The sequence below is a fragment of the Peromyscus maniculatus genome, chromosome 1, assembly GCF_049852395.1.
Source record: "Peromyscus maniculatus bairdii isolate BWxNUB_F1_BW_parent chromosome 1, HU_Pman_BW_mat_3.1, whole genome shotgun sequence".
Taxonomy (NCBI): domain Eukaryota; kingdom Metazoa; phylum Chordata; class Mammalia; order Rodentia; family Cricetidae; genus Peromyscus; species Peromyscus maniculatus.
The window spans coordinates 33,859,178-33,873,085 of NC_134852.1; the positions used below are offsets into that span (position 1 = coordinate 33,859,178).

General features: G+C 49.5%; 2 protein-coding genes across 3 annotated transcripts in view; one reads left to right on the forward strand and one right to left on the reverse strand.

Moving 5' to 3' along the window:
• Bckdha (branched chain keto acid dehydrogenase E1 subunit alpha) overlaps window positions 1-4,487 on the reverse strand; it is a 29,118-nt gene extending 24,631 nt beyond the window's left edge. Inside the window, exon 1 of the mRNA XM_006988040.4 lies at window positions 4,333-4,487. Within this exon, the coding sequence (XP_006988102.1) occupies window positions 4,333-4,440 (108 nt within the window). The 5' untranslated portion in view covers window positions 4,441-4,487. The remainder of the gene's footprint in view (window positions 1-4,332) is intronic.
• Window positions 4,488-4,821: 334 nt separating this feature from the next.
• On the forward strand, window positions 4,822-12,082 carry Exosc5 (exosome component 5). 2 transcript variants are annotated; one of them, XM_076574330.1, is made up of 6 exons: window positions 4,822-5,054; window positions 8,119-8,232; window positions 9,086-9,189; window positions 10,190-10,414; window positions 11,288-11,377; window positions 11,750-12,082. In XM_076574330.1, exons 1-6 carry the CDS (start codon window positions 4,850-4,852, stop codon window positions 11,840-11,842), a joined length of 831 nt encoding a protein of 276 aa, XP_076430445.1. In that variant the 5' UTR covers window positions 4,822-4,849; the 3' UTR covers window positions 11,843-12,082. The 2 variants fall into 2 exon arrangements, with proteins under 2 accessions (XP_076430445.1, XP_006988101.1); XM_006988039.4 differs by having other exon boundaries at window positions 4,832-5,054; window positions 9,086-9,207; window positions 10,274-10,414.
• Window positions 12,083-13,908: the final 1,826 nt, after the last annotated feature.

Consider the following 13,908-nt stretch of genomic DNA (forward strand, 5'->3'; position numbering starts at 1 on the left):
ACATTGTGAAAGAGGGGAGAGAAACAATGTAAGAACTGGAGGGTGGGAGGGGTGCCCTCGTGACACAGCTATTGCACACATAGTTCACAACAGCTGTGGTTACTTACAAAACAGTTGAAAAGATCAGGCAGTTAAAAGTTCCAGCAAGGTTTGGGGAGACCCCATCCCCAAATGAAGAGCTATTAGCAGTTTCTAGCTTCAGGGGAAGGAAGACTCATTTTTCTTTAGGTCACTGGTAGGTTCCCCATGCCCCAGTGGATGAGTCTACACCCATTTATGTATGGCAACATTAACTGGACTCAGTGGATTAAAAAATAAATAGAGCCAGGTGGTGGTGGTGGTGGTGGTTTTGGTGGTGGTGGCGGCGGCGGTGGCGGCGGCGGCGGTGGCGGCGGCGGCGGCGGCACAGGCCTTTGATCCCAGCACTTGGAAGGCAGAGCCAGGCAGATCTCTGTGAGTTTGAGACCAGCCTGGGCTACAGAGCAAGTTCCAGGACAGGCACCTAACTACACACACAAAAAAAAACCCTGTCTCAAATAAATAAATAAATAAATAGGTAAGTGGACGCCTTTAATCCCATTACTTGGGAGGCAGAGGCAGGCAGATCTCTCTAAATTTGAGGCCAGCCTGGTCTACATACTGAGTTCCAGGACAGCCAGGGTTTTGTAGATAGACCCTGTCTCAGAAGAAGAAAAAAAGACAAATAAATAAACAAGTGTAAAAGGACACGAAGTTGGAAGGGATATGAGAATCTTAAGGAGAACTGGAAGTGTTGGGGAGAGGGTATAAGCAAAGTATACTGTATATATGTATGAAATTTTCAAAGAATAAATAAATAAATTTTTAAAAAGAACAATAAACCTTTGAGCTGAGCACACACCTATAATTCTAGGATTTAAGAGCTGAGCCAGGAGGACCACCCTTCCAAGGCCAGCCCAGAGTACATTACAGAGAGGATGACCCTGTCTCAAAAAGAACAAAATCCACTGTTCTCAAGTCGCACTAGCCACAATCAATGTGTTGGATAGCCACATATGTCTGGTGGCTACTGTACTGGACGGCACAAATATAAGACATCTATACTGTGAAAGCTCTATGGGATAATCCTGGTCTAAAATCTCCTTTGGCTACTACCCAAGCCTGTTGTTACCACTCAAAAATGTAAAGGGGTGGGCATGGCAACACATGTCTGCAATCTGAGCGCTCTGAAGGCTGGGGCAGGAGGGACTAAAGCCGGATGCTCAGGAGTATGAGCATGGGATAGAAAACTCTAGGTGAGCCAGGCTATACAGCAAGACTTGGTCTTTAAAAAAAAAAAAAGCAGGAGGTTTTAAAATCATAGAACCAGTAAAAGAAAAACAGGTAGAGGTAGCACTGTGAAATATTATGAGAAATATGTACGAAAAGAAATTTAATTAAAAAAAATCTTTTTAAAAGCCAGAGCTGGGGCTGGAGAGATGGCTCAGAGGTTAAGAGCACTGACTGCTCTTCCAGAAGTCCTGAGTTCAATTCCCAGCAACCACATGGTGGCTCACAACCATCTGTAATGAGATCTGGTGCCCTCTTCTGGCCTGCAGTCATACATGCTGTATACATAATAAATAAATAAATATTAAAAAAAAAAAAAAGCCAGAGCTGGGTGTGGTGGCACACACCCTTAGTTCCAGCCTTGGGAGACAGAAGCAAGCAGATCTCTGTGAGTCTGAGGCTAGCCTGATCTACAAAGCAAGTTCAAGAACAGGACAGCCAGGGTTACATAGAGAAACCCTGTCTCAAAAAGACAAAAGAAAAAAAATTGGAAGAGAATATAAAGCCAGGCATGATGGCAAATGCCTGAAATTCCAGCATTTGAGAAGTAGAAGCAGAAGGTTCAGGATCCTCCCCACTCCACCAGCCCCCCTACAAAAAAAGGAAGGAAGGAAATGGGGGGAAGGATGAAAGAAGGAGGGAGAGAAGAGGGAAGGGACTAGGAATGTAGCTCAGTAGGTAGAGCACTTGATCAGCATGTATAAGTCCTTTGTTCGATCCCCAGCACCAAATAAAACCAGGCATGGTGATGAACAATTCTAATCCAGAGATGGAGGCAGGAAGAGCCAAAGTTCAAGGTCATCCTCAGCTATATAATGAGCTGGGAGGCCAGCCTGGGATACGTAAGACACTATCAAAAAGGAAAAAAAAAGGGGGGGGGGAGATAGAAAAATTTAAATACATAAACCAATGAAAACTAAAGATTGCTCCCTCCTGCCATTCTTCCAACTCTTCCTCTCAGATAAGTAAAGAAATAAAAGAGACAACAGAAGACTGAGTCAGCAGGAAAAGGAATGTCATCAGCCACAGTGACCTTTCCCTAGATACCTCACTTTGCTCACAGCTCAGCCTACCTGCCCAGCCAATGAGTTCAGGGGCTGAAATTAGCTGTGAAGGATTTGATGGGGAAAAAAAAAAAAAGCCGAAGAGAACAGCACACAACACACTGCCCTACCCCCACCCTGCTGCTGCAACCTTTCTCTCTTTGCTTGTTTCCACTGACAACCTTCCTATGGACCCACGCCTCACTCCTAGCTCACCCTGGTCATCTCTGCTTACCCCCTTCTCTTCCAACCCAGAGCTTCTACCTACAGATTCCACCCTCTCTGCCTAAGAACTAGATGGAGATCAGACACAACCTCATAAAATACTGAGATTCGCTGGGGCACACTTTTAATCCCAGCAATCGAGAGGCAGAGGCAGGCTGATCTCTGTGAGTTCAAGGCCAGCCTGGTCTACAGAGTAAGATCCAGGACAGGCACCAAAGCTACACAAAGAAACCCTGTCTCAAAAAAACAAAAAATAAAAAATATTGAGATTCTTCATCAGGGCATTGCTGATCCAGTTCCCACCCCAAAGGTTCCCCTTTCCTCTCTCCTAACCTCTAAGGTCTCTGTCCTCACCACTAATGTAAGGCTGACATTCCCATTGCCCTTTTATGCTGGGTCCAATTTGTAATGCTTCCACAAGCAGGTATTTCCACAACAACCTTATGAAGTGGCCACTATCAACACTGTACAGAGAGGTGAAAGTAGTTCCTTGCCCAAGGCTGCACAACCAGAAAGAGGCAGAGCAGAAAAGTGAAATCGTATGGTCCAGCTCCAGAACCCAACCACTTAACCACATCTGTTTTCGCTGGCATTTTACTTCAAAACCCTCTAACCAGGCACTACCAACAAGATCTTTCTTTTTTTAAGAGATGGTCTCACTATGTAGCTCTGGCTAACCTGGAACTCACAGAGATCCACCTGCCTCTGCCTCCTAAATACTGGGATCATAAGTTTGCATCACCACCCCAGGCCCTCACTTGCTTTTTTTCAATCTTTTTGGTTTTTTAACAGGGTCTCATGTAGCTCAGGCTGACCTCCTGCCTCTACCTCCCAAGTGCTGGGATTTGTCATGTGTCAGTCACTATATCCAGAGCACACAGGGATAGTAGCCCAATTCTGGATATAGCACATGCTAAGCAAGCACTCTGTCACAAAGCTACATAGCCAGACCTCATCATCAGTTTTGAAAGTGTTATCCTGCACCCAGCAACAATAGATCGAAAGGGACTCTTGAGTTTTCTCAAGTGTTTTCAAGAAAAGTGAGCAGCCAGGTGCGGTGGCTCACAACTGTGATCCCAGTAATTGAGAGACCTGAGACAGGACTGTCTGTAATTCGATGCCAGTCTGAGTTACAGGCCATCTTGTCTCAAAAAAAAAAAATAGCGCGGGGGGGGGGGGGCGGGGGGGCTGGAGAGATGGCTCAGAGGTTAAGAGCACTGGCTGCTCTTCCAGAGGTCCTGAGTTCAATTCCCAGCAACCACATGGTGGCTCACAACCATCCGTAATGAGATCTGGTGCCCTCTTCTGACCTGCAGGTGTATATGCAGACAGAACACTGTATATACATAATAAATAAATTTAAAAAAAAAAATAGCGTGGATAAAGGGTCCTGTCTGGATTTCTCGCTCTCTTTGTATCCCTTCATGAAGTCAACAAACACAGACTGATCGCCTGTAAACAACAGTCTTGGCAAAGTCCCCTACCTTGACTTTTGATCAGGGGACATGGGAATCAAACCATTTTCTTGCTCAACTCGCACTAGAATTGAAACTTAAGTAAAGGAATAAAGAAATGTAGAACTCTGTGAACATCTGATCTGTCTTTCAAACTCCTACTCGTCCTGTCTCCCTCCATCGAGGGTCCTTTCTGAGTTGGTCCTTCCTTGACAGCTCGCGGTGACCCACACACACTGTAAGAATAACCTTTACGTCTTTACTTCTTCTCAGCAAAGACCTCGTGGGGCCCAGGTACTCACGGATCTAGCCAAGCCCCGAACCCCAGGCCGCCGCAGCAGCAGGAGAGCAGCCTGGCCCAGGACACGGCCCGGCCTCCAGATCTTGGCCAAAGACATCGCTACCACCATCTTGACTAATAACCACGCCTCCCTCCTCACAGGAGAGATGTAGGGCTGCCCCATCAGTTGCCTTATTCAAGTGGCCGCACAACTAGGCCAATGAGCTATCTAATTCCAACCACCCTGAGTCAAAGACACATACATAAGTTCATATGGCAAGTATTATTGTCTAAAATTGCTCCAGTTTCCTGCTTATAGTTGCTCCAATATCAGGCAGAAGAAGGACAGCCTGACTAGCGTCCCACGGGTTTAGGGCCCGGGGACCTTGGGCAAGATGGGCCCATTCCGACACCCGCCCCCTATTCTTTGTTGTCCAATGGCTTTACGGGAATCAGGAGGTGGAGGTGGGCGGAACCAGGTTGTTAGTAAACGTTGAGCCACGTGCGAGGGTTAATTCAGGCGCGCCCGAGACTAGCGCATGCGCAATAGCTATGCGGAAGCTACGGTCGGATCTCTGCGCGCGTGGTCGGCGGCTATGGAGGTAACTAAGCGTGCAGACGCCGAGGCAAGTACTGACACCGGAACAGAGCCCAACCCTCGAAATCCAGTCTGCAGCCTCCGGCATTTTGCTTGTGAACAGAACCTGCTGTCCCGGCCGGATGGGTCTGCTTCTTTTCTGCAAGGTAAGACCCTAACCAGGTTTAAGTGCGTGCGCCGTCCTCACCGAAGTGGGGTTTGTTCTTGAAGAGCGGTTACTGTGTGGTGTGCAACCGAGTGCGCCCATCTCCTTGAAAAAACTATTTCTAAATATTGGGGATACACACCTCTCCCGCCTCGAAAAGAAATGATATGCCCAGCCTGGTTTAAAAAAACAAAAACAAAAACAAAAAAAAACACCCCTCTCTGAAGGAATCGGGTCAGTACCACCCTAGTAAGAGTGAATATTACAGAAGAGGTGAAATTCCACCAACACAAATATTTCCCTTGACTAGATTTCCTCCCACACACTTCTTCTGGATCCATACATCACTGGTTGAGGCTAAGATGTTCATTTGCATACAAACCCTTTGAGACAGGGTATGTCTCGTCACCTATGGTTTAAATGTAATTACCGTGGCAGATGATTTATCCAAGAAAATGCTCTTCAAATTGGATGTGATATTCCCATCCTGGGCTGACAAGTATCTCCCCCTTCTCCCACTCCATATTTGAGTAAATGTGCCTTTGCCTGGTATACACAGCTCATCAGAGTAAGCGAAGAGAGAGAGAAAAGGGAGGTCTCATGACTGACACCCACACTGTGGATCAACCACCTTTGAGAGGCCATGGGAATGTGAGGAACTACCAAAGCAGACGTTGGAAAGAGGGCAGTGAGTTGGTGTCAGCATTGGTGAGCTGTGTTTGAGATGTAAGGGCTGACCACTTTAGGGCTAATTAAGTTGGAGATCATTGCTTCTAGTGCAGTGTAGTAGTGTTGGGGTCAGAGAAAGGGAGAAAGGGCAGAGTGGAGACAACTCTTCCGGAGTTTTCCTGTGAGAGAATCAGGTAGAGGGGGCAAACATTGAAGACTGATGGGAGGTTAAGAAAGGAGAGAACTGGGGGCTGGAGAAATGGCTTGGTGGTTAACACCTATTGCTCTTGCAGCCAGAGTTTAAGACTTTAAAAAGGTGTTCCAGACACTTCTGAACTCAAAGTCTATGGTGAGTTTACAGAAACTACAGAAGGGGGGGAGGGAGGGGGGGGCAGTGGCAAACAATGCAAATTGATGGGTGTAGATGGCAATGACAGAATGAAATCTGTTCTCTTGTGTATATGGCAATGACAGAATGAAATCTGTTCTCTTGGGTGTAGATGGCAATGACAGAATGAAATCTGTTCTCTTGGGTGTATATGGCAATGACAGAATGAAATCTGTTTTCTCTTGTGTGTGCCCTCATTAAGATTCTGTGGCTGAGATAAGGGCTGTGACCAAAAGCAGCTCAGGAGGAAAGGGTGTGTTTGGCTTTCATATCCCAAGTTATAGTCCACTGAGGGAAATCGAGGCAGGAACTGAAGTAGAGACCATGGAGGAACTCTTGCTTCTTGTGGCTTGCTCAGCCTGCTTTGGTATACAACCTAGGACTACCTGTCCAAAAGTGGCACGGCCCACAGCAAGCTGGACCCTCCCATATAAATTATTAGTCAATAAAAAGCCCCTGCAGGCAGTTCATCAGTTGAAATTCCCTCTTTTTAGATCTGTCTAACTTGTGGTGAGTTGACAAAAGTAGCCAACACAGTATCTTAACTTAAAAACAGAATTAAAAAAAAACAACAACAACAACGACAAAAAAAAAAACTGATGGTACAGCAGGGCTCTAGTGGCGCAGGCCTTTAGTCCCAGCACTCGGGAGGCAGAGGCAGGCGGATCTCTGTGAGTTCGAGGCCAGCCTGGGCTACAGAGTGAGTTCCAGGAAAGGCGCAAAGCTACACAGAGAAACCCTGTCTCGAAAAACAAACAAACAAAAACCTGAAGGTGCATTCCCCTAATCCCAACACTTGGGAGGTAGAGGCAAGAGGATCAGGTCAAGGCCAGGTTCACTCAGCTACATAGCAAGTTCAAGGCAACTTAAACTGTATAGAGCCTAAGCTCAGAAAATCCAACAATAAAAACCTACAAAGCCCAGAGCTTATCACCTGCTTTTGTAGGCTAGCCATCTTGGGTTTTGTTTTTTGTGGGGTTTTTTTTTGTTTGTTTTTTGTTTTTTGGTTTTTTTTTTGGTTTTTCGAGACAGGGTTTCTCTGTGTAGCTTTGCGCCTTTCCTGGAACTCACTTGGTAGCCCAGGCTGGCCTCGAACTCACAAAGATCCGCCTGCCTCTGCCTCCCGAGTGCTGGGATTAAAGGCGTGTGCCACCACTGCCCGGCTATTTTTGTTTTTGCTTTTGGTTTTTTTGGGGGGTTTTGCACATGCTCGGTAAATGCCATACCCTTGAGCTACATCCCTAACCCCTTGGTTTTTAAATTTTTTTTTTTATGGATCTCCCTAGTGCCCGAGGAGCTCAGAAGAGTATGTTAGGTCCCCTGGAGCTGTAGTTACAGATGCTTGGGAGTTGTCCTCTGCAAGAGCAACAAGTGCTCTTAACCGCTGAGACACCTCTCCAGCCCCAACGATTCACTTACACACATACATTTGTCAGTTTGGAGTTGTGCTGTGAAGTGTGTTGGTTATTGGGCATTACGGTCAGAAACATGTGGAAACCACTGTTTGAGTGCAGTGTCTTCACTTTGTAGATGGCCTCTCTGTTGCCTACAGAAGTTATCAAAGTCACACAAGGGCCAAGAATAGGCAGTCAGGAACAGAAGCCGGGCTTTTTATTCTCCAGACCCATTCATATCCTTTCTGGGAAAATGAGCAGAAAATAGACCCCTACCCATGGCAACTATAGACCCTTTTTTGTCTATTTTTGTTAGGCCTTTTAAAATTTTTTTGTTAGTCTAGATTAATTATATGTAATAATGGGTTTCTGTTTGAGATGGTCCCGTGTAGCTCAGGGTGGCCTCAAACTCAGTACGGAACCAAGGATGACCTTGTGTGATGCTGAGAGACTCGGGGCTTCCTGCTTCTGTGAACTATTGTCATGTGATCTTCACAAAAGTGCCACAAGGGAGGGATTAGAGGGAACCCCTCTTAAAGCTGAGAAAGCAGAGCGGAGAATTGGTAAGGGTGGCAGGGTGTGGCAGAGGCCGATGTCCGCTGATGTCTCCCCAGGTGACACCTCTGTCTTGGCTGGAGTGTACGGGCCGGCTGAGGTGAAGGTCAGCAAAGAAATCTTCAACAAGGCCACACTCGAAGTGATCCTGAGGCCGAAGATCGGGCTGCCTGGTAACTGGATTCGGCTGAACCTCCGAAGATCCTGTCTGTCAGGGCCTTACCCGATTCCCGCCGCTTACTGCGTCCGGTCTCCACTGCCCCGCTCGTTGCCCAGCGCTCTTGGCTTTGTTTTAGTTTTTGCTGCACTAGGGATGGAATCCAGAGCCTCATGCCTGCTAGACAGATGCTCTTCCAGAGAGCCACACTCCTGGGCTCTCACTGGTGGATTCTGGTCAAGCCTTCTTCTGCCGAGGCCTCCCAGGTCCTCCCTGATGGGCTCCAAGCAGACATTCTAAGACAGAGCCACAGCACCACCCTTCCCTGGTGAACTTCAGGCTGGGTGGCTGGGCTATGCCACCAGCCTTTTACTTTTGGAGATGGGGTCTTAAGTTGCTTAAGCTGGTACTGCACTCTCTGTAACCTAGGCTGCCCTCAAATTTGTGATCCCCCTGCCTGAGTGTCTCAAATCCCGAGACTGCAGACCAGCACCACCAGACCCCCCTTCTTGAGCTACTTCTTTGTCTCCGTTCTTCCCTTCTGTGCCTTCATTTCTCCTTTCCATTAACTTGTTTTTCTGCCCTTTTACGGCATCACCATGTGTGTGGTGGGGTGGGCCTGCTCTGGTGGGGTCGGGAAGGCCAATAGCACAGGATGTGGGCACTCCTGGGCATTCCTCCTCGGCTGGCTGGCTGGCTGGTGGACCCTCAGAAAGGTCCAGGCCCTGCCTTCTCTGTCCTGGGAGTGTGCACACCTTCCTGGGCTGAGACTGACAGCCTCTTCTGGAAGTCTGCTTCCAGAGGCTGGATAGAGTAGAACAAGATGATAGGGTAGAGGGGAAGAGCCTGACAACTTCCTGTCTCCCCAGGCGTGGCCGAGAAGAGCCGGGAGCAGCTGATCCGGAATACATGTGAAGCCGTGGTTCTGGGAGCCCTGCACCCCCGCACCTCAATCACGGTGGTGCTGCAGGTGGTGAGCGATGCTGGCTCTGTATCCTTTCCCAGTCCTCTCCTCTAGGAAGTGCCCAGGACCTCCCTGTGGCTTCCCTTCTGGTGACCCCGCAGCCACGCAGAACCCGTGCCAGGAAACCGCTCATAAAGAGCATGAGACAAGGCCAGGGCCAGCAAGAGGGCCCAGCGGTGAAGTGCTTGCTGACGACCTGAATTCAGTCCCCAAGACTCACGTGGTGGACAGAGAAACCAGTTCCTGCAAGTTGTCCTCTGACCACCATGTGAGCACCACAGCACATACCTGCCATGGACGGACACACACACACACACACACATTTTTTAGAAACTAGCAAGCAGGGCGCACTGGGTGCTCCGAATGCTGTCATTTAGTTGCCACAGGACCTGTGTTGAGTAGCATTGTAATTCCTGTGTAAATCCCAAGGCTCCGGCTTTCTGGTTCGAGAGCCCAGGGACTCATTCGTGTGTGTTTCTTACGTTTCCCTGTTTTGTGGTGAGGAAACTAAAGCTCAGAGAGGGGCCGTGTCTTGCCCAAGGGAATAGAATGGTGGCAGCCAGAGGCTGCAGAGGTGGGACTCAAGCTCAGGCCTGTCCAAACCCAGTGCCTGAGCCAGTGACATCTCTTCACCTTGGCCTGAGTTTCTGGCTCTCTGCTGGGGGAGCACCAAGCAGGTAGAATGGTCATTGGCTCCGTTATCTAGCACAGTAGCTGCCCACTGGATCCCCAGCTGGTGGGCCTGGCTTTGCCTGTGTCTTCCCTGTGTGACTGGGAGATCCCTCTTTCTCTGACTGTTTCACTAAAGATGCTTGGTACATCCTTTAGTTTATGTATCTGTTCCCTAGCAACATCCTGTTGAACACAGGGAGACTGGGAGCGGTTGGCCTCCTAGCTGGAGGGAGGTGATTACGCCCAGTATGGAACAGTGGCAACTACTTGGTGCCAGAACCACATAGCCACCCTGCCATGCTGCTGCTCTGTGATCAGTGAGTGATGTCTGCCACAGGCATCAGCGGGTAAAGGGACATGTGGATGTGTTCTGCTGGCCAGTCCCACAGAAGACACACTTCTTAACCACTCTGATGCTCAGCTCTTGGCCTGTTGCCTGAATGCTGCCTGCATGGCATTGGTGGACGCAGGTGTGCCCATGCGGGCTCTCTTCTGTGGGGTCAGCTGTGCCCTGGACTCTGATGGCAATCTTGTGCTGGACCCCACAACCAAGCAAGAAAAGGTAGGCGTGGAAAGTTAATGTTGGTGAAGGGCTGCAGCCCAGTGGCCTTCCTTCTGTGCAGGTCAGTTGGCTCGTGCACCCTGGCCCATTCGGCAGGTTCTGCCCCATTCATCAAGGTTCATTCAGCTTTAAGTGCTAGATACCCAACTCACACTTGCACAAGCCAGAAAAGAAACTTGCTAGCATTCATTACCAAAGTGTAGAACAGACCTCTGGTTCTTGTGCTCCATGTTGGTCACGATGATGACAGTTAGGGAAGCATGTCATCTTCAGCACTTCACATGAAGGGTCTGATGCAGGGGTGGCGACAACAGTGCCAGAGAAGCCAGGAGGAAGAAGAGATCCAGTGCAGGCTGGGCCCCAGCCCGGTCCTGCCGTGATATCACCACAGTTGGTTGCAGATGTACACACAGAATAGAGCTGGGGGGCAGGGTTCTATCTTGGCTGTGGGGTTTCAGAACCCACCTCACCTCTGTGGCTTTCTACTGAAACTGCTGGTGTCAGAGTGGGGACCACAGTGCTTCTCTCCGGACTTCCTGGGCTCCCCTCAGATAACTGGGGAAACCTAACATCAAGGGAGCTGTGGGGACTGGATCACTGGTTTGTCTGTAGTACAGAGCAAGGAAGGGAGAGTGGGCGGTTGAGAGGCAGCCAGGAAATGACCAGCACTGTGGCTCCCCCCATGGGATGGGAGAGCTGTCAGAATAAAGGCAAAGAAGAGCAACAGTTACCCTTGGGGTTTGTATAGTGTGCAGACAGACAACTGCAGTTGACCTAGACGCTAAGGGTCCAGTTACCCTTGCTCGAGACTGGCTGAGATCTTAAGAGAGGAGGGTCCCAGGACACTTAATACCTTCTACCTCTTGACCCTAGGAGGCCCGGGCCATCCTGACCTTTGCTCTGGACAGTGTGGAGCAGAAGCTGCTGATGTCCACCACCAAGGGGCTCTATTCTGATGCCGAGGTACGTACACACACCCACACACACACACACACTGTAAATTGCATATTAAAAAGAGGAGGCAAGCTTGGGGTCCTGAGGATGTGGCTTTATTGGTAGAGGGTTTGTCTAGTATGCATGAGACCTAGGGTTCCATCCCCAGTGTCCTATAAAACCAGGTGTAGTGGTGTACTTAGGAGACTGAGGCAGGAGGATTGTTCAGGGCTGTTATGTGTATATCTCATTACAGGCATGCATCACCACTATTATGGGATGGGGGTTAGGAGGTAGTGAAGAAGGAAATGGCCATTGTAGTGAGGAGTAATGGGGGGGTGCTATGTTTAGGGACTCATTTGGGGAACAACCCTGGGCACTAACTGGCTTCTCCCTTCCCAGCTCCAGCAGTGCCTGGCTGCTGCCCAGGCTGCCTCACACCACATCTTCCGCTTCTACCGGGAATCACTGCAGAGGCGCTACTCTAAGAGCTGAGACAAGACAGGGCAGGGCGCCCCGCCACCACGCCCACTGCCTCCAGCTGCCACAGGCCAGCACCCCAGCTTGCCTCTCTCTGTGCCCATGTGGCTTCCAGTCCTACAGCAGCAGGGGCTCCTGTGCCAGACTGGGGAGGAGGCTTAGGGACATTTCCAAGCCTGGTCACAACCCTCCCCTCAACAGGACACCATTAAAGGGAGCTCACCTGTGTTGAGTGAATGAGTCAATAGCCACTGATGCTGATGTCTGGCGAGCACTTATTCATTGGGCCTGCTGGGTGCCAAGAAGGTGGCACTGAATGAGAGACCCAGGTCCCATGTTCCAGGGTAAGAGAGAGGCGTGGTGGTACGTGCCAACAGTCCTACCACTTGGCATAGTGAGACCAGCATGGGCTACCCGAGACTGTCTTATTTTTAAAAAGAAGGTGATCTGGAGAGGGCTCAGCAGTTAAGAGCACTTGTTGCTCTTCCAGAGGACCTGAGTTCAGTTCCTAGCACACACATCAGGTGACTCATAACCATCTGTAACTCCAGCTGTTGGGGATCAGACATCCTCTTCTGGCCTCTGGGCACTTGTGCACACAGACAAAATTAAATCTAAAGGGGGGTTACTTTTGGGGGGTAGTTAATTCTGTATCAGGATGCCTTCACAGGCAAAGGTGGTGCAGCTGAAGGAGGAAAGTGGCAGTGAGCTTTTGGGTAACATGAAGGAGAGTCCAAGGGGTCCATGCAGGAAGGAGAGCTGGAGGAAAGGGAAGGGGTGTGCAGGAAGGAACAGACAGCCACATGGGGCTTTGAGGGCCACCAGCAGAGGCCCATATCCAACACCCCAATGAAAGGCTGATACAGTCCTCATTCGAAGATAACATAAACAGAGGAGCCCTGTAGCTGTGAGGTTACCAGCTAGCCTGCAGAAGAAGGCCAAGGCCATAAGACTCGTACCCAGAGCCCTGGCTATTCAGGGCAACACCAGCATCTGGGAGCGCCTTGTTTAAACAAGTCATTGGGTCCCAGCCAGCTGGTGCTCCCATGCTCATGGTATTGAGAAGGCTGGAGCCAAGCATTTGGGAATTTCTGTAAAGATTAACTCCCACAACCCGTCAACATGGGGCAAATCAGCAGACCATGGACACAGTTTCCATGTGTGGGGCCCATTCTGCCTGTATTTCACAGGCTAGACCTGGCTCACTCCCTACCGCCACCCTCCCGAGCAGGTATCCTTACTCCTGACAACCAGGAAGGAAATGCACGGGTATCTTTAGCTTGGAGTTTTGCCCTCAGATGCTGGAGGGAATGCTAAGTGGAAAAAAGTATTTTCTTCTGTCACAGTGGCATTTAACAGCCAAACTCCTGCCTTTTTATTACTTGATACTCTCAGGCCCCACTTTGTGGTCACTCTCTGTATACTGCTAAGTGCTGGGTTGGCGGTTCACGTACTTGGTGCCACCAGCACTTTGATTCCTTAAAGATCCAGCTCTTACATAGCCGGGCGTTGGTGGTGCACACTTGGAGGCCCGTTCTGCAGAAAACCCAAGGCCTTGGCTGAAGTGGGTTTGGAGAGCCATTTGGGAAGGAAGAAGTTTGGTCTCTAAATGATTTAAGCTGTTGGGATTCTTTTTCCACAAGAAAGGAAGAAATTATGTCTGCAGAGGGAGCCATGCCCACATCACTGAAGCCCAGGCACATTATTTTGTTTCGGTGTCTCTAAGACTTACTCAGTTGGTTTTTCGAGAGAGTCTCACTGTGTAGCTCTTGACTGGCCTGGAACTCATGTAGACCAGTTTGGACTTGAACTCAGAGATCCACCTGCCTCTGCCTCCTTAGTGCTGGGAGTAAAGGCAAGCACCACCACCCTGAGCTGGCTCTGGGGTTTGAACTCAGGGACTTGTGAATTCTGAACAAGCTGTATACTGCTGAGCCATGCCCCTGGCCCTCTTCACCACCATAACCTTCCTCCCCTCCCCCACCCCCAAACTGGGTATCTCTGTGTAGCCCTGGCTGCCCTGGAACTCACTCTGTAGACCAGGCTAGCCTCCAACTCACAGAGACTCGCCTGCCTCTGCC

Bases quoted from the DNA above. Each gene is read 5' to 3' on its own strand.
- Exosc5 (XM_076574330.1), top strand. From the start codon at position 4,850: ATGCGCAATAGCTATGCGGAAGCTACGGTCGGATCTCTGCGCGCGTGG. The intron at 5,055-8,118 runs GTAAGACCCTAA...ATGTCTCCCCAG, and splicing joins GTCTGCTTCTTTTCTGCAAG to GTGACACCTCTGTCTTGGCT. The intron at 9,190-10,189 runs GTGAGCGATGCT...TGTCTGCCACAG, and splicing joins TCACGGTGGTGCTGCAGGTG to GCATCAGCGGGTAAAGGGAC.